The following is a 27,727-nucleotide window of genomic DNA, read 5'->3' on the forward strand; positions in this document are numbered from 1 at the left end:
GCTTGTGGCCAGGTACCTGAACTTGAAAAATATCGCCTTTTCCACTCTCGAGATTGAATGGTTTGATCTTTCATATAATCGCCTGAGGCCCATCACGAGTGATGGTGTCAAGTACACCACAGATTTGTACCTCAATCACACTAAGATGCCATGCCCAATGGTGTAACCTCTCAAGCAGTGTCAAGCAACAGCCAGACTCTTTCCTGATCTCATTCGGCACAGGCTGTGATATACATAACGTGTCCATTTGTATGCATTACTAACTCAAGTTCCAAAAAAAAAACCCAGCAATTTCCCAAAATCGAATTTTGAGTTAAAAATATATATATATCTTTTTGGACTCTTGTGACCCTAAATCCTCACCCTTTGTGGCAGGAACCAGATTTCAAATCCCCAAAAAATCGTTACATAATTAATGTGTCCCCCAATATTGATTGCATCTATCTATAATTCCAGCAATCTCTGTGTGTCTGTCTGTCTGTGACCGCCATTTCTCGACGACCGCCGGTCCGATCTGATTGAAACTTGCCAGGAATATTGCCGGGGCCCCGCAGATGTGCCTTTTCAAGGTTTGATGTCAATCGGACGAGCGGTTCCCAAGTTATGGCCAATTTACTGCTTTTTCAGTGTTGAAAAGGTGTATATGTGGCAGCTGAAGGTGTCGTTCCACCTCACCTTATCATGCCAATTTTTTTCCCAAATTATTAATAACCAGATGATCACCGGTCCGATCAGATTGAAACTTGCCAGGAATATTGCCGGGGACCTGCGGATGTGCCTTTTCAAGGTTTGATATCAATCGGACGAGCGGTTTCCAAGTTACGGCCATTTATCTGTCAACCAATGACAAGACAGTGCTATGACATCATGAATGACGTCACAATTAATGTTTATTTTTTTTTTTTTTTTGCACGATTGACGGTCCGATCTGATTGAAACTTGCCAGGAATATTGCTGGGGACCTGCAGATGTGCCTTTTCGAGGTTTGATATTAATCGGACAAGCAGTTCCCAAGTTATGGCCATTTATCTGTCGCCCAATATCTGCAAGAGAGGGGGGATGAGAGAGGAGGGGGGTGAGAGTGGGGGGTGAGAGTGGGGGGCGAGAGTGGGGGGCAAGAGAGAGGGGGCGAGAGAGGGGGCGAGAGAGGGGGGCAAGAGAGGGGGGGGCAAGAGAGTGGGGGGCAAGAGAGTGGGGGGCGAGAGTGGGGGGCGAGAGAGAGGGCTGCACATATTGGCACGCACCTACGGACCCGTACTAGTATCCAAAATTTCATTAAAAAGAAATGTGCCTGTAATTGCATTTTTGGGGTTTTTTGACCCAACCCCAGGAGGCAGGGTCAAAAAGAACTGTTCTCGCACCTTTTTGCTGAGTGGCGATCATAACGACTAAGTTTGGTGAATCTCTGCACAACCATAAAATAAGGAGGAGATAACAACAGACAGCCATCAGAAAATGAGAAATGGAGACCATCAATAATGATGCACTGAGGTACATGATTAGATATTCAGCAGAAAGACCAACAATAGTCAAGTAAGACGTTTTTGAAAGAAGAGCGGATGGGTTCCTGTGAACAGCATGATCAGCATCCAAGGAGATTTCTCAACCTCTCATGCAAAGGATTGTAAAAAATTTAGTTCACTGTACCATGAGTATTGAGCCAACTGGTTGTATCCTCCACCATGGTCACATCAATAATCTTTTTAATTGTACCATTTCACCTCAAAGTTTGGACACTTATGGTTCACAAGAAAAATAAATTCCACCAAGACTGTAAAACTAAATCCATTCATTCCACACTTTGTAAGATGAATAAGCATTCAACACAAAAGACAATATTTAAGACAAACACTTGTCAGGCTTTTTTGTCCTTGCCGCGTCTTACCCCTGCTGCAGTGGAAGCAATACAACAGTAAAAGCCACTCGCTATCGCCAGCCCAGGTGTTCAAATAGGTACTCGTTCATCTGGAGTTTTGGTTTTTTGTGTTATACATTGTCAAGGCTCGTATGAGAGCTTAAAAAAAAGACGAATAAGACCGTGTGTTGGGAAACATGCTTCATCCCGACACTGCCAAAAATAATTGAGTAAAAATATTTTCTTTAAAAAAAAAAGAAGTTTCCTTGAAAGAAGAAAATGATGAGAAAAATGCTTTTCTGGCTAAAAAAAAAACTCATGGTTGTGGCATTTAAAGAAAACTTCATATTTTCTTAAAATAGGAAAATTATTTTGTCACAGTAACAGTGGTGGTATGCTCTCTGTTTCTCTGGTGTAGCAGATGAGAGGGAGAGAGCTCTTCGTTGTGTGATTGCAATGAGAAAATAGCATTCACCATTGCTCTTTTATACTTCTGAAGTCTCTCGCTCCAAGACTCCTTTCTGCACCTCCTGCTTTCACTGAAGTCCAACATAATTGGTTCTGCTTGTCGTAGTGAAGAAGAGGGCAGGGGTGAGCTAAGGGCCCTTTTCTTCCACATTTAACCTCTGCCTCTTAAAATGTTGGATAAACAAGAAGCATCTCCTGTTCTGTGGAAGGCCAAGATGTCCTATCTGTAACATTTGCAAAATGACCAGCATGAAAGACATGGACTAAGGAGAGTTTGTCGTAAAATCAATAAATAACATCACAAACCACAAACCCCCTGCTCATTGCTTGTAACATTTCACCTAACTCGTGCTATACCGACCGTGTTTGCAGCAGGACTTAACACACACAACCTGGAATCTGTGTTTATCATGCATGTATTAATTAACAATACAGTTTACTGACACTGTAAACAACGACTACGAGATAACCTTTGATTTCAAGAACAATGGGCAAGGAACCATGCAGCCAAACGATTCAGGATGGGGAGGATAATGTCAGCGTGACATCATTTTTGCAAATTCTGTGTGAGGCAAGGGACAATGAGCGTTGGTTATTGCGGGATGCAAAGGATGCAGAATTTTGAGTTTGGAGAAAGCCGAGTAAGAATCTCCATTGCAAAGAAGATTAAACTGCATTTTGCGAATGTTGGTGAAAAGTTACCCGTGAAATCGAGACGACCGTCTCCATTCAGATCTCCATCCCTCAAAACTTCTTCAACATCTGCAGCTGGAAGTGGTTCATCAAGAAGAGAGCGCAATGCTTGTCGCAACTCAGGAAGACTTACAAGGCCATCCCCATTGGTATCAAGCTGCCAGCAGAAGAAAATAGATTTCCTGACATTAGACTTGCACTTGAGAAAAAGAGGAGAATTTGAGGATGACAAACTGGAGATGCAGTGTCAATATAGCCTCCATTTTTTTCAGTTTTATATTCAACCATTTGCCTTTACTATCCGCTGGCTTATGGATTTTCAGTGTCTATACAGTGCCTAACCCACAACTTCCAAGTGAAAAACAAATTCTACAAATTTCAAAAAATTAAAAATACAAAATGAGAATATCTTGTTTGGATAAGTGTCCACCTCCCCCCCGCACCTTATAGTCACCATTGTAAATTACCTCAGGTGTAACCAATCACCTTCAAAATCACACACCAAGTTAATTGGCCAACATCTGTGTTAAATTACAGTAATTCTGGTTATTTCAGAATAAAATCAGCTGTTCTTGTAGGTTTCCTCTGCTGGGTAGTGATTTCACAGCAAAGACAACTGTGAGTACCAAGGAGATTTCAAAATACATCTGGGATAAAGTTGTGGAAAGGCACAGATCAGGGGATGGGTATAAAATATTTCAAAGGCTTTCACTATCCCTTGGAGCACAGTCAAGACAATCATTAAGAAGTGGAAGGCATAAGGTACCACCAACACCTTGTCTGGATAAGGCCGTCCCTCCAAACTCGTTGACCAAGCAAGGCAGAGACTGATCAGAGAGGCCACGAAAAGGTCATTGACAACTTTGAAAGAGCTACAGGTCTTTATAACAAAGACTGGTCACTGTGTGCATGTGACAATATCCAAAGCACTCCACAAGTCTGGCCTATACGGTAGGGTGGCAAAGAAGCTATTACTCAAAAAAAATCACACCTTGATTTCAGATTGAGGTATGAAAAAAATACACTCCTGAGATTCTGAAGCCCTGTGGAAAAAAGTTTTGTGGTCTGACAAAACCAAGATGGAACTTTTTGGCCTGAATGCAAAACGTTACATTTGGCAAAAATCCAACACAGCACATCACCCAAAGACCACCATCCCTCCTGAGAAGCATGGTGGTGGTAGCATCATGTTTTGGGGATGTTTGTCACCAGGAACTGTGTACTTGTCAGGATAGAAGGCGAAATGGATGGAGCAAAATACAGAAAAAAATCCAGGGAAAACCTGCTGCCCTCTGCAAGAAAACTGAAATTGGGATGGCAGTTCACTTTCTAGAATGACAACGACCCAAAGGACACAGCCATAGCTACACTGGAGTGGCAAAGGAACAAAAACATGAATGTCCTTGAGTAGCACAGTCAGAGCCCTGACGAAAATCTGTGGCATGAGTTGAAGATTGCTGTCCATCATTGCTCCGCACGCAACTTGACTGAGCTTGAACAGTTTTGTGCAGAATAAGCAAATATTTCCCAATCAAGCTGTGCCAGGTTGGTAAAGACCTATCCCAACAGACTCACAGCTGTAATTGCTGTCAAAGGTGCTTCCACCAAGTATTAACTCAGGGGGGTGGACACTTATCCAACCAAGATATTCTCGTTTTGTATTTTTAATTAATTTTCTGTAATTTGTAGAATTAGTTTTTCACTTGGATGTTGTGAGTTACAATGTGTAAATAAAGGTGGGGAAAAAAAATCTGATTTAATGCAATTTAATTCCAGGCTATAAGGCAAAAAAAGGTGAAAATTTTGAAAGTGGGTGTAGACTTTCTATTGGCACTGTATATGAATAATGCACACCTGGTTAAAGGCAAGGTGAAGTTCTCGAGGTCCAAAGCAACCTCTGGTTTCTGCGAGGACCTTGGGAATGAGAATATCAATAAAGTCATCACAGGTCACACGTCCGCCAACTGCAACCACGTGGAAACAAGATGTTTCGTAAACCACACTCTAGATGCCTCAAGCCACTCACTTCAGAGGAGTACAGTTATTTATCAATGGATTTCCTTTTTCAGGATCTTGAGAAAGAACAGCAATTGTTTTGTAATCTTCTTACAGAGTTCTTGTCACACATATACATCTTGTGGCCTTCTACCCTGTACTTCTGGCAAAGCATAGGGTAGAATGCTTCAAGATGTATATGTGATAGAAAATAGAAGTGGATACTGGCTTTAAGTCCCGATACCTTTTCAAAGGGCACCAATCTGGGTAAAAGACAATATTGTATTGAGAGACAGGGATGATATTAAAGAGGGAATTTTTGAAGAGGATTCTGTGTGGATTGAGATTAGAGCTGGAAAGATACTTTAGGTTGCTTTTTAGGGCTCCTTGTATGAAGGAAGAGTGTAAAAGAGTCCATGAAGAATTTAAAAAGGAATTTGAAAAGGGAAGAAATTTGAGAATCAGGAATGTTAACATGCCGGGCATAGACAAGGTCCATCGATAATTAAATCAGGGAAAAAGCAAATCAGAGGAGCATTTTCTAGATCGAGTCCAGAATTCCTTTCCAAACATGGGATACATACATTGTGTGTGTGTGTGTGTGTGTGTGTGTGTATATATATATATATATATATATATATATATATATATATATATATATATATATATATATATATATATATATATATATATATATATATATATATATATATATATATATATATATATATATATATATTGTTGTGGTTACCAGATTCGCAAACCACCATTCAGGTCCCTTAGGTGAGGTATCTCGGTAAGTGCATGTGTAGTTAGGCCCAAACCCGTTGTCTAGTGGGAATACATGTCATTTATGCGAGCTGCGACTCTTCAGGATAGCCGTTTTTCTTTTACTATCTTTATTTTGGACCAACCGCCAGGATTACCATCACAATTACAACCACAACCACCGCTTCACCACAACCGCCACGACCTTTACCGTCACAACTCGCCACCATCGCATCACAGTCATCTCGCCCCGCTGTGGGTACCGGTGTTGGACTCATGCAGAACGCGCGTCGAACAGCGTGTACAAAACCACGGATTTTCTGCTTCAAAAACGGATCAAAAACGACACACGCCCACTTTTTGCCGTCCAATCGGTGAGCGAGGGGCGAATTGGCCCCGCCCCCAGGGCGATCGATATATGCAAATTTGTGGATCAAAAAGCCTTCACGCCCACTTTTTCTCGGGCCAATGGGGAGCGAGGTGAAAGGTCAAAGGGAGGGGGTCAAAGGCGAAGTTACGGGGGGATAAAAGGACGGTGTTCGTCAGTCAGAGGAGAGTCGCAAACGGAACGGAACGGGTCGGAGAGTCAAGAAGGGGAGAGTCAAGAAGAGGAGAGTCGGAAGCAGAGGGTCAAGACTTCGCGGGCGGTGGAGCTGCTCGTCGTGTGCGTTGGAGTCGGAACGGAGGGGACGGAGCTGTGGAAAGGCGGCGACGCCAGACGAGGGGGTGCTCGCGTCGGTGCCAGGAGCTGCACGCCCGAGGGAGGCCGGCAGCGCGACCTGGCCGAGGTGGAGACGCACACCAGGGATAATAAAGATCCTCTATACCCCGAGCATCAGCAACCCCCTCCTGTTTCCCCCCGCGCTGAGATAGTGCGACCAAGGGGGCCCCGTTCCCACCCCCAGCCAGGCACTGTCCACGAGGCCCGCGGGTTGCGGGGCCATCGCCGCTCCGCGTCTCATCACCAGACGGGTAGGCCCGACCCGGTCTCGGCCTCAGGCCTGCCCCATTCTTGAGGGTATTTCTTTTCCTTGGTTTTGGGTATGTGTTGTCGGCGCCGTCTGTGAAGTAGAATTGTATAAGTGTTGCCGTGTGCTCGGTAGTCGGTATTAGCTCTGCACTGTGTTTTCACTTTTATGTTTGCTTTTTGTGTAAATGGAATTGTGTTTTCTTTTTTTTGTGTGCATTTGGTGGAATTGTATTTGTGTGCTTTCCGTTCGTCGCGAATAAATGTGCTTTATTGTTGAACTGTTCTCCCGCTTCGCTTCGTCTTTTCCTCCATTGAACCCTCATCTTGCTTCACGTAAAGGGTTGGTAGTGGGCTGAATACGCCCGATAATTAATCGAACCGTCGAGGTCGACGATAACACCGCTCGGTTATTCTGATAGTACGGAACGGGTCGCTTAAGTGGCCCGTGTCCGAAGTCGACCTGCGGCGAGGTGCGATTGCCCGGTCTACCCTCCGCGTGGGTACTTAGGTAGTTCGAATTTGGCGAGCAACCCTATCCCACGCGGGGGTTGATTGGCTCGATCGCGGTGAGACCGAAAGGTCCACCCGTGACTGGTTCCCGGCGTTAGTCCGAGAGGGTCACGACTGGATTGTCCGTCCGGTGGGCGACGTGCCGCGATTCGAGTTACGTGGCCGTCCGCACGCCGGCGGGCGCGGAATCCGCAACAATATATATATATATATATATATATATATATATATATATATATATATATATATATATATATATACATATATATATATATATACATATATATACATATATATACATATATATATATATATATATATATATATATATATATATTATTACAACCACTGATACCGAGTGTATTATGAGTGAGTTAATTCTCGTTTCTCCTTGGAAGAACCGGACCTGGGACCACTGCTCACAGTTAGCTTTGTGGTGCGGTGGGTTGCTTAACAACCACGAACGCCAATCAGTTAACCACGAGTTTCAGTGTCCACCGTCTAACTCGAGGTCACATAGCCTCCTAACCGGGAAACGTGCCCTCGGTGATGCACCAATCTTATCTTGATGAGATTTTAAGTAATGTACACGAGCATTTACCACTGACGCACGCCGACTATGACAGGTTAATTAGTTTGGGAATTATAATCTCCCAATCTATCTCGGTTCGGACGATGCTGGATCAATGAAAGGAAACGACAATCACGGACAGGTTGAAACATCAACAAGGAAATTATGAAGAAAAATAAATAAATTGAAAAATAAATAAATTTTTACTTCCTTATTGATTAAATGGGTGAATTCAAATCAAATGTTCAATCAACAAAATAATCTCAAACAAATAAAGAATTCAACAAGCATTTATAGAAAAATGGACAAAGAGCAGATGGTTATTACTATGCCTTACTTAACAATTAAACACGAGACATGGGTACCCATCAGATCATTTGGGGGGAAAGAAATCTGGTCGGCTTACAAAGGCAGAAGTCATCGTGCGTCTACTAAAATAACACAAAACTAGAACGGGCACTCAGTAGAGCGCATACCTTCGCCAACGCTACATTTTGCCCCCCCCCCCCCAGAAACCGTTGATTGTGAGGGTATTTAATCCCATACCACATCTGCCATCTCATATGTTTTATGATGGCTTAAAAACATTAAATTTCCTGCCGTTTGACACTGAATCACGTACATTGTACAATTTCTGTATGAACTCCCTGACCTTTTTAGGTGTCGGTGTCAAGTTAATCTGATGACAACTGGCCACATTATAAGAAATAAGTTCAGTGACACCCCCCCCCCCCAAATGCTTTAAACTCACCAATAAAGTCACTGTCAAATATTACACATCACAGGATAGGGAATTGAATTCTAAACATTTTGAATCTACTTACATGCAAATTGTAAAAGAATTGACCACGTTATGATAATAAAAGTCGTTGACCCCCCTGACCTTTGACCCAAACCGCTAACAAAGGTAATGACGTCATTGTGTCATATCATATATCACAAGATTGGGCATTGAATTCACAACATTTTGGCATTGGTTGCATGCAAATTGGTTAAAAATCAACCACACTATGGCAAAATGACGATTTTGACCTTTTCATGACCTCGATCGACCTTGACCTTTGTACTCTTAATTTTGTAATTGGTATTAGAGTGTGGGGAACAGAACAGTCAACATTTTGGTGTTGGTTTTATGCAAATCGGATAAGAATTGACCGGGTTATGACTAAAACCGCACATTTTGCAATGTCGTGACCCCCCTGACCTTTGACTCCCAACCGCTAATAAGGGTTATTACGTCATTGTGTCATGTCACATATCACAAGATGGGGCGTTGAATTCTGAACATTTTGGCATTAGTTGCATGCAAATTGGATACAAATTGACCGCGCTATGGTAAAAAGACGATTTTGACCTTTTCATGACCTTGACCTTTGACCCGATCGCTCCCAAAATCTAATCAAATGGTCCTCAGAAAATAACCAATCATCCCATCAAATTTGCTGCGATTCAGTTCAATACTTTTGGAGTTATGCGAATAACAAACAAACAAACAAACACACATATTCACAAATAAATAAATAAATACACAGCGATCAAAACATAACCTTCGCAACGAAGTTTGCGAAGGTAATGAGTGAGCGTGCTTTGGTCTACCTCTCCAAATGAGCGCTCCACAGCCCCTCATTTCTGCTGCCAGCACCCTGCTTCACCGTGCACTCACCCACAAACAGGTTCGAACATCAATCGACGTCACATCGTCACCCCCCAGGAATCAGCAATGCAAAAAACCAGGTACGCCAAGAACCAGGTACCGAGGAGAACCAGCAGGAACAGTCCAACCGTCACCAACCACCATTGCTGCTGTCCCCAACCGTCAGGAGCTGTCACCATCTGTCAGCAGGATCTCTCACCACCCTGAACAGGGCAGTCCTGCTGTCGTTTTATACGCGACCAGTGTGGGCGGAGCAAGTGTCGTGCCTCAAGCATGACTTCAGCCAAATCCAGCTTGCCTATTGGTGCATCGCTGCACGAGACCTCCAACCGTCCATTCCCGTGCTCATTCTCTCCCGACCATCGAACGAGACGCAACTCCCAATCAACACAGACCTGGCTTACGACACCATGTTCGGGGTGCTGGACGAATGCCAGAAAGCAGCCACTTGCCAGAACAACTGAGCGGAAACATGAAGCGCCCACAGAACGTCAATGGGCAACGTCGATGAACGAAGGTGGGTGTCGAACGTCAATAGAAAAAGGTGGGTCCTGAGGTAAATGATCCGAGAACACAGCTATGTTTGATGTCAGAATGAACTGGTCAGGAAAAGCTTGCGGTGTGATTAATGACTCAATGTCCTGCAAGTCCGATTTGAAAATGATAACCGAAATAAAATGTGTAAATCAATCATGTATTTCCAAACCAATGTGTCTCAATGGAAAGGGAGTAGAACAAGTATCCGTTGGGCTAATGCCTATCTTATCACGTCCACGAATGGGGAATATCGCTCATGCAGAAATGAAAACTGACAAAATCATACGTCATGAATGTATCGTATAGAGAAAAAGGTTATCCTATCAGAAAGAAAGAGAATCTGTTCTCTATTCTTCTCCAATGCATCAGAGTTAGAATCCCACCAGACAATGTGATGGGTCTATTCTGAACATGCATTTATGGAAATAACTGTTTGAGGACCTCGATGTTGTGTGCATTACTCGGATCCGATTCTGAGATCCACAACAAATCGGCTTCCAACAAATCTGAAATCCACAACAATATGCATATACAGTATATATACATATATATTGTTGCGGGCCGGGGGGGGTCGGATGAGAAGACCACGAGGTGGGGGAAGCTGTCGGTTCCCACCAGACTCCCCGGAATTGTAGGCCGTCGCACACGGATAATTCCGTGACGCGGCGGGTCGCTTAACCGATCGTGGATGCCAATAACTCAACCACGTGACCTAGGGTCCTCCCGTCTATGGGTTGATCGGGTTACCTCATTAATCATGTGATTTAATTACTGGGGAACACTCCCTCGGTACACCTGGTCCGAACCGGATCACTCTACCGGACCGGATCACTCTACCGGACCGGATCACTTTACTGGATCGGATGCAGCTGAGCGACACTGCCAAGGACGTACCGGCTAAAAGGAACGGGTCGTTGGGAATAAAGTCCCGGCTAAGCGAGGATTCGGACCATGCTGGATCAATGGAAGAAAAGACAAAAACGAGCAGGGAACATTCCTAATAATGATATATTTACAATCAACTTACAAAAGGGGACACAGAGCAGACTTAATGCAAAAATAACAATAACGATCTTCTGCGGTTTTACTGAGGCAGAGCGGCGCCAGGACACACACATACGCACACAAACAGACACAGAAAACCGATGAAGAGGGAGTTTAGAACCAGGAATTGGGCACCATAAAGGAAAAGCTTGAGTCGAGAAGAGGCGGCGTCCAGAGTGCGAGGGTGGAGTAGTAGGCAGGACAAGGTAGGCCGATGGGATCGATGTCGTGTGGGCGGAGATGAGGAGGCGGAGTCGAGGAGGCGGAGTCGAGGAGGTGGAGTCGAGGAGGCGGAGTCGATGTGACGGAGTCGAGGAGGCGGAGTCGAGGAGGCGGAGTCGAGGAGGTGGAATCCGGGCAGCACGAGGCGGGTCGTGGGGGTGTCAACGAGGCGAGGCGAGAGAGAGGTGGAGAAATTCAAAAAGCAAGAGAAACGGAGGGACTTCTCCGACCTTTATAGGATTTGCAGCTCAGGGGAGGGGCCACCCCAAATCGTAACGTCATCACCTGAATCGGGCACTCTGATTGGCCCTGACCCCTCACATGGCCCGCCAGCTTGGGCCGGAAACTGCCTCACTTCGTTTTTGGCAAGGCCATCCCAGACAGTGGGAATATTCCCCTCCAACCCACGAGATGACATGAATCGCCCACACCAAAATTGGCATGTGAATCATCCTGCAAAAACCCCCGTGCCGTGCCCGGGCGACCGGTCGAGGGTCCCGCATGCCCGCTCGGGTGTTCGACCAGCGTGGATCAATGCGCTCGCTTCGCGCGCGCCAACGTTGCCCGCACTGTACATTCCTCGGCTCGATCGCAGCTTCACTGGCCATAAAGAAGAGAAGGCGTTCACCATCCGTGGAGAATCCGCTTCTGCCAGCGAGGACCGAAGGTACATCGCCATGGATAAATCCATGCACGTCTCACGAGCGGCGTACGTGTCTGCTTTCGAGCACATGCCATACAGTGTGCGCGGTTCCGCCATTACGCACGTGGCCCGCGCTCACGTTCACACGACTCCGCTAGTATGTGCGCGGGGCGAACACCAATATGTGTCCAATATTGGGGTTGAAAAGGAACAAGCCGCTTCTACTCCACACACTTGTATCCCGCCAAACATGGCGTGGAGTTGTCTATCGGTCTCCGTATGAGTTTCGTGCAGCGTGCGCATCGTGCTGGCCGTGTTTCCCTTACCGTGAAAAACACCATTTGTGCAGCCTCTGAAGAGGTATTTATTCGCATGTCTTTTTAATGCAACCGGCAATTCTCCCCAGACCATCGGAAGCTCGAGTCGACAACCCCGCACTGTCAAGCACACGACTCGCGCAGACGCCGGGTTTAGGGCTCGCCTGGGAACGAGGATCTCTGTGCAGCAGTTCCCTCACCGCGGCGCCGCACGTGCTGATCTCCACGAGGCCCCACCTTACAGCGAAGGCGCGCGTGGCTGATTTACCTCAAAAATAATCAGAAAAGAAGAAGAGTGGGGACGAAATGAAGGAGCAAATGATTTAAGCAACCCTAGCTATTAGATCATCACAATGCACTCCCTTGTTGTCCCGCTAAACAAAAGGAAGGGGACTATCTACACATATAATAAGGCATAAGGTACCACCAACACCTTGTCTGGATAAGGCCGTCCCTCCAAACTCGTTGACCAAGCAAGGCAGAGACTGATCAGAGAGGCCACGAAAAGGTCATTGACAACTTTGAAAGAGCTACAGGTCTTTATAACAAAGACTGGTCACTGTGTGCATGTGACAATATCCAAAGCACTCCACAAGTCTGGCCTATACGGTAGGGTGGCAAAGAAGCCATTACTCAAAAAAAAAAAATCACACCTTGATTCCAGATTGAGGTATGAAAAAAATACACTCCTGAGATTCTGAAGCCCTGTGGAAAAAAGTTTTGTGGTCTGACAAAACCAAGATGGAACTGTTTGGCCTAAATGCAAAACTTTACATTTGGCGCAAACCAAACACAGCACATCACCCAAAGAACACCATCCCCACTGTAAAGCATAGTGGTGGCAGCATCATGTTATGGGGATGTTTCTCATCAGCAGGGCCTGGGGCACTTGTCAGGATACAAGGGAAAATCCGACCATTGGGACCATACTCTTTGCAGAGCGTTGGTGCTGCTAAAGCAGTCTCCTTGGCTATTGAACAAAATTCTGGAGGAGCCGCCATTCCGAAACAGTATACCAGCATGCTGGCACTCATTTTGCTGACCTCGGAAGGATGACAGGCAGAGTCAACCCTACCTCGTATGAATTCAACGGAAGTGGGACTTGAACTCAGGATCCGAAGATTCCAAGCCCACCACCCTCACCATTAAGCCAACACCAAGCATAACGGAAAATGGATGGAGCAAAATGCAGAAAAATCTGAGGGGAAAACCTGCTGCCCTTTGCAAAAAATCTGAAATTGGGACAGAAGTTCACCTCTCAGTATGACGATGACCAGAAGCACACAGCCAAAGCTGCATTGGAGTGGCTAAGTTCCAAAAAGATTAATGTCCTTGAGTGGCCCAGAGCCACAACCTAAATCCAATCGAAAATCTGTGGCACGACTTGAAGATTGATGTGTATCAATGCTCCCCATGCAACTTGACTGAGCTTCAACAGTTTTGTACAGAAGAATGGGAAAATATTGCCCAATCAAGGTGTGCAAAGTTGGAAGAGACCAACCCCAACAGACTCACAGCTGTAATTGCTGTCAAAGGTGCTTCCACCAAGTATTAACTCAGGGGGGGGGTGGACACTTATTGCAACCAAGATATTCTCGTTTTGTATTTTTAATTAATTTTCTGAAATTTGTAGAATTTGTTTTTCACTTCGACGTTGTTGTGGAGTTGACGTTGACGTTTCGACTTAACGTTGACGTTAACAGCCCTAAAGCAACAAAACAGGGAAAATTCTGAGAGGGAGTGTAGACTTTATATAGTCAGTGTAAACACATACATATATATATATATATATATATATATATATATATATATATATATATATATATATATATATATATATATATATATATATATATATATATATATAGTTACGGATTTCAGAATCCGGTCTGATGAATGCATCCACACATCCAGGTCCTCAGACAGTTATTTCCTTAAATACATGTTCAGATTAGCCCCATCCCCATGTCTAATGGGATTTTAAATGTGATGTGTTGAGAAGGGCAAAGAATAGATCCCCTCTCCAATGGGAAGCTTTTTTTTTTTACGACAGACACGTTTACACACATTTCTTTCACGAGCTCTGAAGCCCGCCCTTTTTGAGAGTGCATGGGTCGTTATGGTCACCGTGTGCAAGTGGGGCGGACTGCACCCGCGGAGACGGCCCGGAGATATAAAACGAACGGGAGGTACGTTCTGCGAGAGGGAAGCGGGGGCGAGAGAAAAGCGAAAGAAAGCCAGGGAAGCGAAAGAAATGGTTCTGAAGAAATACAAGGGTGGACTTCAGAGCTCGCGAAAGAACGTCGCTGAGGAAAAACGGGGGGCGGCCTTCAGAGCACGTGAAAGAAATGTGTGTAAACGTGTCTGTCATAAAGAAAAAAAAGCTTTCCATAAGAGAGGGGATCGATCCTTTACCCTTCTTAACGCATCACATTTAACAGAAGGAAATAACTGTCTGAGGACCTGGATGTGTGGACGCAGTCATCAGACCAGATTCTGAAATCCCTAACAATATATACACACACACACACACACACACACACACACACACACACACACACACACACACACACACACACACACACACACACACACACACACACACACACACATACACACACACACACACACAAAAGTTTTAGAATACCCCCATTTTTCAGTTTTTACTGAAATTTAAGCAGTTCAAGTCAGGTGAATAACCTGAAATGGTACAAAACTAAGCGGTAAACTGCTAGAGGTTAAAAATGAAAGTGTAGGTTACCAAAAACTGAAAAATAATGTAAATTTCAGAGTTGTTAAAAAAGGCCCTTTTCAGCGAAGAAGTAATGGGTTAGCAACTGCAGCTGTTCTGCAGCAATGAAAGTAAATTAAGCCTTGAAAGTTGATGCAAACAATTCTTACAGGTGTCGCAACTTTTGTTGATTAGTTACAAACCCTCTGTCCGGAGAAAAGCAGTGTTGGAACAGAGTGTTGCTTCACCCTCTGAAGCATTATTTGGATAATATTGCTCTGCAGGAAGTAGTATATTGCTATCATAATGGCGAGAAAAAGACAATTAACAAAGGAAGATAGACAGACCATGATAACCCTTAAAAGTGTAGGTCTTTCCTTTAGAGAAATTACAAAGAAGGCCAAGGTATCAGTGAGTACAGTTTCCTACACCATCAAAAGGAACTTGCAAACTGGAGGAATCTCTGTGACAGGAAGAGGTCTGGCAGGCCCAAAGCCACAACACAATCAGAAGATAAGTTTCTGAGACTCAACAGCTTGCTTGATAGGCAGCTCACAGGACAGCAGCTACAAGCACAGCTTAACACTGGTCAAAGTAAGGAAGTCTCAGTTTCAACTGTGAAGAGAAGACGTCAAGCTGCAGGTTTGACAGGTCGAGTGGCAGCAGAAAGAAAGCCATTGCTAAGATGGCAAAATAAGAAAAAGAGGCTTGCCTGGGCCATGAAGCACCACCAGTGGACTACTGAAAACTGGAAGAAGGTCTTATGGACCGATGAATCAAAATTTGAAATCTTCGGTTCATCACGCAGGGTTTTTGTACGCCGTCGACTTGGCAAAAGGATGGTTCCTCAGTGTGTGATACCAACTGTCAAACATGGAGGAGGAAGCGTGATGATCTGGGGCTCTTTTGCTGGATCCAGAGTCGGTGACTTGCAGAGTGACTGGCACCCTGACAAAAAGGGCTACTACAGCATTTTTCAGCGCCATGCAATACCCTCTGGTCTACGCCTAGTTGGTCAGGGGTTTATTCTACAGCAAGATAATGACCCAAAACATACCTCCAGGCTATGTCAGAACTACCTTAGAAGAAAATAACAAGACGGTAGGCTTCAAATCATGGAATGGCTAACACAGTCTCCAGACTTAAACCCCATCGAGCTGGTTTGGGATGAACTGGACAGAAGGGTGAAAGCAAAGCAACCTACAAGTGCAACACATTTGTGGGAACTTCTGCAACAGTGTTGGGAAGAACTTTCTGAACAATATTTGATTTCCATTGTAGAAAGAATGCTACGAGTATGTTCGGCTGTTATATCTGCAAAAGATGGCTACTTTGATGAGTCAAAAATTTAGATTAAATCTTGTTCAACAAAACGATTCCGTGATTTCTTTTTTATCTGCAATTGTGTATGTGTTCTCTGCTTTAATTTCAGAGTACATTGAAACATTAAACTGCTTAAATTTCAGTAAAAACTGGAAAAATGGGGTGTTCTAAAACTTTACACCGGTAGTATATATTTTGTTACGGCTGTGGAAATTCGCAGTAAACCATAAAGGATCCTGAGATCAGTTATGACGATAAGTAATTGTGTAGTTAGATTTCCCCACCGTTGTTTAGAGGGAATTTCCGTGTTCACCGGGCTGCGATCCTTTGAGTTAGCCGTTTTTCTTTTCTCCATCATTATTTTGGACCAATCATATCCCAATAACTCAAACACCACCACCTTCGCCTCTTTACCTCCACAACTCCATCCCACAAACATCGCTTCACCGCCATTCTCAAACGACGCCCACCAACAACCAAACTCCCACCACCTCCACCTTTCTACCACACGTCGTGCCATGGGCTGTGAATGCGTTCCTTTCGCCTCAAAAATCGGATCAGGAATGCTTCACGTCCCCTTTTCTTCCATCCAATGACTGAGCATCGGGTGGCATAGCCCCGCCTCCGAACCCGCTGTGATCCAGAAATTTACAGACGCCCCTCGCCTGGGCTATATAAGCGCGAGCACAACAAAGAAAAAAAAGGTGCAGTACGTCGGCAGAAAGTCAAGAACCACGTGGAAGCAGTGGAGTGGCAGCGGCGGAGTGTCGGCAGAAGAAATCAAGTCTGCAGTGTCGGCGGGGCAGTCGAGTCAGGAGACGGAGCTCGAAGCCGACGGCAAAGGCAGACGGGGAGCGCCGGAGAGAGCTCGCCGACCACGCCAGGGGCACAAAGCCAGGCGCAGCTACGCTAATATTGCAGCTTGCCTGCCATCGCGCCACGAGGGCGCGGGTAAGACCCTTCGGTCTCGTGGACCTGGCCGCTCCTCCAGGTTCCACGCGCATTAGGCCCACGGGCCCAGTCTGACTCCCTTGCCTTTGAGGGGGTCTTTTCTTGTGTTTTCTTTGAATGCGTGTTGTGGTGCCGTGTCTTGTAAAGTAGAAACTGTTTAAGTGAATGTAAATAAACATTGCTTTATTCGGTTGTAACTCTTGCTTGTAAATTGCATTCTTACTGTATGGCTGTGAATACATGCTTGCCTTGTCTGAGTGTGCAATAAATGTGCTTGTTGAACTGTTACCAGTTTCGTTGCATCCTTTCCCTTGTTTGAAAGTTCCATCTTGCATCACGGAAGGAATTGGTAGAAGGGTGTAAGCACCCGGTAAATAATCACGTCCGTCGGGGCAGGTGATAACACCGCTCGGTTATCACCGAAGCACGGAACGGACCGCTTAAGCTGTTTGTGTCGAGGCCGGACAGCGGCGAGGTACGATCGCCCGGTTAACTACTCGCGCAGGTACTTAGGTAGGTTGAGTTTGGCGAACAACCCTATCCTGCGCGGGTGGCCGATTGGCACGATTGTGGTGTGGTCGAAAGACCCACCCGTGACTAGCTCCTGGCGGTAGTTCCACGGAGGGTCACGACTGAATTGTCCGTTCCGGTGGGCAACGCGGTCGCGATTTGAGTTACGTGGCCGATCGCACGCCGGGCGGACCGAAATTCGTAACAATATATATATATATATATATATATATATATATATATATATATATATATATATATATATATATATATATATATAATATTTTGATGTTTAAATGACAGATGTGGTCATCATTGGTTAGATATTTATTGGTACGCCATCCTGGTGCGGGGTAAATAAGCCTGAAATTTAGATAGGTGGTTCCGCTTGATGTTTAACTGATGTTGACCATGTAATCTTTGTCTGTTTGACAGAGTCGCCGGGCCGAGGCCTCTGGGTTGGAGGTGATGCTTTGGTGTATGACGATGTCCAATGGAGATCGGGGGAGTGCTCGTCACACTCCACATGTTTCGATTTACCCGCCGATCACATCACGTGCCTTCTGGTTGAATGGTTTGCATTCGCGGGAAGAATCGTCTGGGTGGCAGACGGACGGTTGTTCTTTGCAGATGATGCGGTTTTACTGTACGAGATATAATCCATGGCGATGCTCACCATAACAGACGTGGCTTTGATGTGTATGTAACATATATATATATATATATATATATATATATATATATATATATATATATATATATATATATATATATATATATATATATACCAAAATGTATGGAGAGTGATGAAACGCTCCCAACCAATCTCAAACGAACGCGAGTCCCGTACATGCGCCGACCAAAGCGTCGCCTCCAACCGGGAGGCCATAGCCCGGCCACTCATGTTAAAAAGACAGATTTAAAGTCATCATTGGTTCAACATCAAACGGAGCCACCTATCCAGATTTCAGGCTTATTTGCCCTCCTGATGAAGGCCCCTTTTTTTTTACATGAAAAAAAAGGTTAGAAAAAAAAAATCAAAACATTTAAACAGCTTGGGATGTGTACCTTGACCCAATGGCCAAGGCACACAATCCAACAAGAATTTCCCATTGGCATACTCATGCCCCTCAACCCAAAGGCTGAAACACATGATCAATTAAACACAACACATAAGGGAGGACTGTCTGAAACATGTAATAAAGAAATAACTGCCTCAGGAACCACTGTTTGTTGTCTCGTTCACAGAACCATCACAATTTCGTTAATTCAGGTTATTCAGTCGTTCACAACATTCCCACCTTCTTGGGTTCTCAAGCAAATGCGAGTAGATGAGACAGTCAGTTTAACGCCCACATTTTAACTGAACCACATACTTTATGCTACCATTCCCCACCTCAGCAGCACTGGGATGGCAGTTGATAGTTCAGGAATGAAATCCAAATAAGTCAGCTGAAAGGTGAATTTGGTACCCATGAGTGATCCTGACAGCAGGAGGATGGGTGATCGGTGCACTAATGGGAGCTCAGTGAGTAGAGAGAAATGTAGTTGAAGCGAATGTGCAGCGCCATACGATTCAGAGATACGTGTTGGGTGAGTTCCAGGAGGTGCATCTCGCTTGGCATGAAACCTAAAGCACGAAGAGCAGCGCCCAGCTTCCGAGTCTCCAACTGTCCGTCTCTCCCGAGTTCTTTAAAAGCTGCCCGAAGTTCTGAGAAGGAAAAAACATACAAAGAATGAATTCTGTCTATAAATTTATGAAATGTTCATTTTTATAGACAATACAAAGGAATGAAATAATTGGGAAATTGGAGGAAGACTCAAGGTCAAGTTAAAAGCTGAAAAGTCATTTCGTAAAGTTTCGATCGATTCAACTCTGCACCTCACAATGTTAAAATGATCCACATTTTTCTTATTTGTGTAATCTCTTTTTAACGGGGTGAGAACAACAAGTGTTTAAATGCTTGACTGGGGTAGAATATAGGAAAGAGAGAAAACATATCATGTCAGGTCAGTCAAATATCCATCCATCCATGGGGACCATACTCTGTGCAGAGCGTTGATGCTGCCTAATCAGTCTCCTTGGCTATTGGACACAATCCTGGACAGGTCGCCACTCCAACACAAGTTACCAGCATGCTGGCACTCATTTTGCCAACCTCGGAAGGATGACAGGCAGAGTCAACCCCACCTGGTATTAATGCAACAGCAGAGCAGGATTTGAACTCAGGACCCGAGGATGCCAAGCCCACCACTCTTGCTGTTAAGCCAACACCAGGCATTTGGCACTAGATATCACTTCTATATGTCCCTTACGACTGTGCAGTACCTTCAACTTCTTCTGCTTTCAGATCATCACCCTGTTGGAAGAAGGAGATTGAGGAAAAGCATCAGTGATTTCAGGTCACCATCTATGATAACTCTCAAATTCAATGCATTTCATAAATTAACCAATCGGTCTTTTGTGTTTTTTAATCGGAATGTTCCCAATATTCATGTCAATGCCAGGCTGCTCCCATGAATGCTGTTCTCCATTATGTTGCTTCAAGTGGAATTGCTGTGATTAAAGGAACTTTCTGTTCATCAACTTATAATTCGATGCAGTTTATTTTATTATTATTATTTTTTTTTTACACAAGGGTTATGGAAGGAGAGTGTGAAATGGGTCAAGGGAGAAGGTGAACATATTGACAAGTGGGGTGGTGAGGAAACAACGGGACATGAAGAAGCGGCTTGACCGCGAGACGAAGAGATGAGAAAACAAGAGTCGAGCAGAGAGAAAGCTAATACACAACACACAGCAAGGGGGATACGAGACAAGAGGGGTGGGAGTGGGAAGGACAAAACATTGGGGAACAGAGACATTGGGAGATCTGTGGAAGGGAGAGGGATGGGGTGGGGAACATGGGGTATACAAGATGGACATTACAGGGACTTTCAGGAAAGAAAGCAGGGAATTTAACGGAGGTGGGTTTGGGGTGGATTAACGGGGATAGAAAGCCTGGTGTTGGCTTCGTGGTTGGGGTGGCGGCTTGGGATCCTAGGGTCCTGAGTTCATGCCCTGTTGGCCGCTGAATTAATACACCAGGAGGTTGACTCAGCCTGTCATCCTTCCGAGGTCAGAAAAATGAGTACCGGTGTACTGGTAAGGGGGACACTGCATCAGCGGCATAGCCGCGTCACAACCAATGATGCAACCAGCAGCCACAGGCTGCACTGCACAGATAAAGATGGAGGATTTGGATGGGGGGATGATAAGAGGTGGTGGTGAACAGCTGTTTTGAAGGCCTGGAGGGAAGTTTATTCCAAAGGCAGGAAAAAAGAGGAATGAAAGAGTGAAGGTGAGCAGCGATTCATGATTTTGGTAGTTTTACCAGAAGGGAGTTGTTGGCGGACCTTGAGCGCCGTGTGGAAATGTGGTGGGGACAAATCGCAGACAAAGCAGACAGGAGAACTTTTATCCTATGTTCATTCACCTGATGCACCCAGTGGAGCTTGTTGTCCAACATGATGATTAACGGGTAACAAACACACTTCCACCTCATGTTGTCATGTCTGGGTTTGCTTCCCAACCAGACGATAAAATATCGGATTAGCGCTTTGCAGAGAGGACATTGCGTTACAAAAGGCGCCGTCCCTTGGATGGACGTTAAGCCAGGTGTCTTCGAACAAGGAACGTTCTTGTCAATGCCAACGTTAATGTCACGACACCCCGGCCTTGCCCTCTCGGCAGAGTTAAATGCAATTGAGCATCTCTGGGATATCATTGATCGTCACATTGAAACCTTGCCAAGACAGGCACAGACACTCGATGAGCTGGAACTGGAGCTGATTCTGGTGTGGAATACCATCCCCTCGGCTCAGACTTGAATTGCCTCATACGGTCAATGCAGTGATTGGTGCTGGGGGTGGATATACCCAGCTGATATGAAAACCTAGCAAATCCAACCCGTCGCTTCGCTGATGGGAATATTAAGAGAAGGGGAAAGAAAGAGGGGGGAGGGAGAGAGAAGAGAGGGGATGGGGTAGTGGGAAGGGGAGGGGGATGTTCTGGGCATGCATTTGACAGGGGAACTTGAGGGAAAGTGTGTGAGGGGGAGGGGGGGGGGTTAAAAAAAAACTGCTAAAAAAAAAAAAAAACCTTTCCTTTGTCCAATTCTCATGTTCTTTGACAGCCCTTCCTCTCCTTGACCTCCGGAGAGTTGTATTGTGGAGGAGGGGGTTTGGGAGGAGAATAGCGTGAGGGTTGGGAAGGAAAGGCAGTAAGAGGGGAGGGGAGGCAGTGCGAGAGGAGGGGAAGCAGCATGAGAGTGTGGGAGGAGACGGCGTAAGGGGAGGGGGAGGCAGCGTGAGCGAGGAGGAAAGGCAGCGCGAGGGGAGGGGAGGAAGTGTGAGGGGGGATGAAGCAGCGCGAAGGGAGGGAGGCAGCATGACGGAAAGGGAAGGCAGCGCGAGTGGAAGGGACGGGCGATAAAACGCGCCCAAACAGCACCATTTTCTTTTTAACCGCCGAGTTCGATATAAAACCAGATGGGAGCATTTATAACCCATGCTATATCTACCTGGCAAATTCAAAATGAAACCATCAGTCCTTAACAAAGGGGGAGGGTGGAGGAACAGGTGGAGAGAGGGAGATGGGTGGTGAAGAGGGAGAGAGTGGGATAGAGGTGTGAGGTGTAGAGATCAGGGTGGGCGGGGGAGGGAGGGAGAGGGGTGGGAGAGAGGAAGAGAGGGGGGGGGATTCCAGCAGATGTGACATCCAGTTTAACGGTACACACATTGATGAATCACCCTGACTGAAACACTGGGATGACAGTTTATAGCTGGGTCAGGATTCAAACCCAGACTAGATAGCTTAGAGCGAGTGTGCGTACCTCTCAGCTATCCTGCCATGATGTTAACAAAACATTTCATTTTTTTTAAATTTGTATTTATCTATGCTGAAGTGACCACAGAACAACACATGGCCAATGCACATGAGTGGCCCCCTGACCATTGTTCAAGTCGATCGACGTACAGCATTCAGTGACAGCGTGAATATTGTAGAGCGCTCGCCAAGTGACTTAAGCACTCCAACTGAATGGTTGATAAGGAACGACTCACTTGGGACATGATTAGGGATCACCGAACTGTCATATCAAACATACACCTCCTGGACATGCCCAAAATGTCAAATGTGACCGAATTGGACAAATGAACACTTTTTTTAGCAGTTGGAAATGCTGCCAAGTTCAATTCTGGAGCTTACATTCTGTAATTCGGCTTAGTTTAAGAGATCCTCGTGGTCATGGCATGTGCTGAAATGAAATAAAGCCACGAACACTGGCGTCTCCAGGCATTTATAAGCACTGTAATGTATCCAGTGATCTGTACCAATGAACAGGAATTCGATAATATGAGTGAGGAAAGTGGAAAAAAAAAAAAAAAAAAAAAAAAAAAAAAAAACTTCATCATTAAGAAATTGTTGCGGCCTGTTCCAAGTCAGGTCAATAAACATGGCAGATTCACACCCCAGCGAGGTCACCAAGGATACACCTTAACACCCCATCTAGAGAGAGGTGGCCAAGGGTGCGCCTGATAAAGGATATAATTTAAATAAGGCCGTTAATTACCGTCAAAATGGGTGTTTTAATTAACCCAAACACCCAATTTTCAGTCATGCACTTCCTTAGAGTTTTCTTCGTATGCATGCAAAGTTCCAGGCTGATAAGCTTCATGGTTTTGGAGTTATGGAGGAGACGCACAATGTTATCATAGATTATCTTTTAATAGACACATAATATTGTCGCAGGTCTGGCGGTTAGTTAAATTCCCCAGACCCAAATTGTGGTGGATGGGCAGCCAACACCAGTCAGCCCGGATAGCCGAGCAGTTTTCCTTCGGAGGCGGACTCGTTGATCCTCTGAGATTAGAACGCACGTGGGAGGGGGAAATCGGCACTGGCAGAGCGAAGAGGTGCACAAGGGGTTTATACTGGAACCCCACGACAAATACACGGACACAGCAACTTAAAATAAATGCGGATTTCATGAAAATTGACAAATATTTACAAGGGACAATAATTTAGCATGTAATAATATGCGAGTTAAACTAAGATACAAGTCGAGATGCCTCTACACACAGACATAAATACAAACAAGGGGAAACAAAAGAAAAGCAAATCCTCCCTTTATTCTGGCACTTAGCTTGATCCAGAGATGGTCTTTATGGAATTTCGAATCGAGGAGTTTCGTCCAGCACGTGTCGACGTGCCTAAAATGGCACCAAGCCGCTCTCTCGCAGCGGGAAACATCGTCAGGAAATTTGTAAGGCGATATTCAACACCAGGGCTCAGAGACCGCCGTGCAGCTTCTTCGTCGATCATCTTCACAGACGCCGTGGCTTTGCAGAATCGCGCCATCTCTTTGGTGATATAGACGAGGCTTCGAGGTCGGTCTCTCACAACCAAACCAACAGCCAATGGCCAGCATCTTGCTCCACCATGTGAGCCAATTTTCCTCAGCAAGAACAGTCTTCTTCATGTATAATTTCGTCGTGCCAAGAGTAGAGAAAAGCGAGATCCTCCATCCCAGCGATGCTCCTCTATTGAGCGCGTGCGTCCCTCACACCGAACTCGTGTGTTTCTACCAATCTCTCCCCGACGTCACCAAACAACCGTCCACCTCTGGGGCATGGCTTGCTCACCCGAAACACAGGAAGGTGGGGCCTCTCGCCTGCTCAGTGTGTTTTGCTTGCTTGTTGTTATCGTCGTGGTTGTTATGAAAACACACTTCTTCCTGGCGAGCTTGTAAACGCAAAAACATAGGAAAAGGTCACAGGTGACAATTACATACTGTGGGGAATTATCCTTAATCCCCATCTAATTAACACCACATCGCCCCCTCCCCTCGTGTGGTGACAAGTAACACTTAAGCTCACAGTTTCCCAACTTAATTTACATCGAGATCTCTCCTACACGTCCACGGACCAACCCAACTCTATTCAATCCTAACTTTCCCATGAAATTCCTCCACCTACCCTCACAACCATAACAATATTATCTTTTTTTTTCAGATAACATAGATAATGAATTAAAACAAGATGGCAGACACCAGTCCATTTACAGTGGCCTTTTTCCCCAAAGAGGAATATTTGATTTTGATGGTGCTGGCTTTCCAAAACGCTCCTCGAAGTCTTCTTGCACCCGTTTCATCGTCTTGTTTGTGTTTCTCCTCTCGTGGTACCACACCACTGCTTCCAGCCTCTCTTCCACTGTAAATAGACTGGTGTCTGCCATCTTGGTTCAATACAGTATATTACTTTTGCTGTCTGAAACAAAAAAAATTAAAAAAAACAGTATAAATGCATGTAATAAACAAATCTTGTACAAGCAGCTAAAACGGTGTCCTGAGTCTTATGACTCAACCTGGTATAGACATTCAGATAAGTTCTTAGAAATGACTTATTCTTATACAATGAAAACAAAATAAAACTTGACCCGTCTTGGACTGTTATGGGTATCAAGGTGAGAGTTTTGTATTTTAATACCTCTCGCTTCTACTTATTGCGCTGAAATCGAACATTCTCTTAAGATACAAGAAAAATTCTTTCTATCTGCACAGAATCTACAATAACTTGCAATAATTACCTTTCCTGCATTAAAGCTCCTTAATTATCTGGAAAAATAAATCACAAGTATCCCTCCCCCCCCCACCCACTACCACCTGACGATACCCACCCCAACCTCCATCAACTCAACAACCCACCCCCACTCCACATCCCAAGCCCCAACACCTCACAAAATATCCATTTAAAATTTCATCCCTAAGTTGTAAAGTTCTAACATCAAGTGCATATTAAACGCTTCTCTTCTCGATCAGACTCTTCACTTCACTCCTGGGCCGTTCTGCTCTATTCAAGGTTCACTACTATGATTAGCTTGAGCATTGCTATCAAGAAACCGTGATCACGTTTCCCATTTCGAGTTCCCTCCTTTGTGCAGGTACCATACCTGAGCACAGTGTCTCTTGAGCTCCAACTCACCTGCCCGAAGGGCTTGCGTACATCAGCCTTTGGTCCTGCTTGCTCAGCATTTCTTTTATCGGTACTCCTTTCTCCAACGTTGTCCATCTCTTCCATCAAATTCATTCCCTCCACGCTTCGTTTCTTTTTCAATACACAATGCCCTCTCGTTATACTCCTATTGACTTCTTCCTTTTCTTGTGCACCCTTTAGCTCATTGGTATTCTTCGCCTTTTCCCCTTTGTTTCCTTTCTTTTCTTGCTTTCTCAATCTTGTCTTCTCATTTCTCCCTCTTTCCATTTCATTTACACCTCCTTCTTGCCCCACTTCTGTTGTTGCATTGCCTATTCTTAATCTTGCCTTTCTCTTCATATCCTCTTCAATTTCTACTTGGTCCCTTCTCTTTGTATTACTTCTTGTACTCATCTGTCTATCTCTATGTCTCTCTCTCTCCACCTTTACTATAACCTCTTCCTGTCTGCCACCCTTCTTATCTCTCGTTTTTTTTTTCCTTGCTCTGCCTTATTCTTTTCGACTTGCATCCTCCCTACACCATCCTGAATTACTCAGGTGCACAGACGAGTGTAAGCTTTTCAGAAAACGAATTACCGATAGCAGGGATTAGATTAAACGGTGAAAAATGAAAGGTGGAGACTTCTGGCTTTGTGTGCAGCAGATTTTCCTAGTGACAAGATGGATTAGTGCGATTAACATGGCTTGTCTGACCATATGGAGTCAGTCGTGCTGTGACAAATTCCATATCAAATACTAAACTAACCACATTGTATTCTAACCTGCTGCCCAAGGCAACCTGATCCATGGTCTCATACGACCAGATTTTCAACATTCTTCCCTCATGCCTTTCATTCCCTTTGGTCAAAAATACTCATTGTGCTCCCCATTCCTTATTTGCCTCCTCAATTGAAACGAGAAAGGATCAGAAAATGCAAAGCCCATCCACAGTTTAAAAAAAAAAATTGTACATTTCATTCATTTGTGTTCTCCACAATCTCATAATAAAGGTTTGTTGAAGATGACAAAAGCACAATTGGTAAAAATGTTACGGTATGGACATACACACTAAATCTCAATGGTAAACAAGGATTTTGATTAAAACATTTATGGCTGCTCTACCACTTCACCGATGACGTCATCCTTACAATCCTTCATTTCCCATTGGAAGAACAATGAGATGGGCCAAGTTTCAAATTTTTCCGATCAGCGGTTTCAGAGATATTTTTTGTGTCAATTGGACAAGTGGTTGCTGAGAAAGAAAAAAAAAAAAAGGCCAAAAAAGGGTCGAACAATAAAAATAAAATCAATCAATTTATAATTCGATAAATAATAATACTAATAATGGAAATTATTATTATTTCAACAGTTATTAATTTGTCTTCTCCATATTCTTATAATAAAGCTTTCTTGAAAATTTCATGAAAAAAGCTCAAATGGTAAAAAAAAAATTTTTTTAAAAAGGTCACGGCCTGGACAGACACACAGCCAGACACACAGAAGTGATTGCAAAACCCCGTCTTCCGCTTCGTGGGGGACAGGCCGACAAGAAAGAGCAATCAGAGACCCTCACTTGGGTGGCGTGTTCAGTTACCAAGCAACAAGCTAGCACTTGCCAAGTCAGCCGTTCCTTATCAACAGTTTTGAATGGAGTGCTTGCTTGAGTGCTTAAGCCACTTGGCAAGCGCTCTTCAAGAAACTTGGTCACTGAACACACCCCTGCAGAACTTGTTTTGTCTCGTGCTTGTGTGCTGGTATGTTATACATGTTTGCTGGTTTTTTTTTTGTTTTTTTTAATTGTTCTCTTTTTGACATTCTTATGACATGCAACTACAGAATCACAAGCCAAGCCCTTAGAAACATCCTGGTGATGCAGGTTATAAGACACTTCGATAAATTATCCCAGAAGTTCTCCGAGTTACAATATTATATTCCAGCAAATACCACCTGTT

General features: G+C 44.6%; 1 protein-coding gene across 1 annotated transcript; it reads right to left on the minus strand.

Moving 5' to 3' along the window:
- Window positions 1-2,104: 2,104 nt before the first annotated feature.
- Window positions 2,105-27,727, minus strand: LOC147018132 (calcium-binding protein 2-like). The gene is made up of 6 exons (XM_085897511.1): window positions 25,785-27,727; window positions 20,092-20,122; window positions 19,336-19,473; window positions 4,871-4,980; window positions 3,026-3,173; window positions 2,105-2,885 (listed from the first exon to the last, which is right to left on the minus strand). The coding sequence occupies exons 1-6, from the start codon at window positions 26,187-26,189 to the stop codon at window positions 2,860-2,862; spliced, it is 858 nt and encodes a 285-aa protein (XP_085753637.1). The 5' UTR covers window positions 26,190-27,727; the 3' UTR covers window positions 2,105-2,859.

This window comes from Eptatretus burgeri, chromosome 10 (genome assembly GCF_056783735.1).
Source record: "Eptatretus burgeri isolate ZD-2024b chromosome 10, Ebu_testis_v1, whole genome shotgun sequence".
In the NCBI taxonomy this organism is placed as follows: domain Eukaryota; kingdom Metazoa; phylum Chordata; class Myxini; order Myxiniformes; family Myxinidae; genus Eptatretus; species Eptatretus burgeri.

What these genes read in the sequence shown, in the direction of transcription:
- LOC147018132 (XM_085897511.1), bottom strand. Translation starts at nt 26,189, where the DNA reads ATGAGTACAAGAAGTAATACAAAGAGAAGGGACCAAGTAGAAATTGAA. An exon ending in TACGCAAGCCCTTCGGGCAG is followed by an intron (nt 20,123 to 25,784) that starts GTGAGTTGGAGC and finishes TTCTTCCAACAG; the next exon opens with GGTGATGATCTGAAAGCAGA. An exon ending in TTCACCTTGCCTTTAACCAG is followed by an intron (nt 3,174 to 4,870) that starts GTGTGCATTATT and finishes TTCTGCTGGCAG; the next exon opens with CTTGATACCAATGGGGATGG.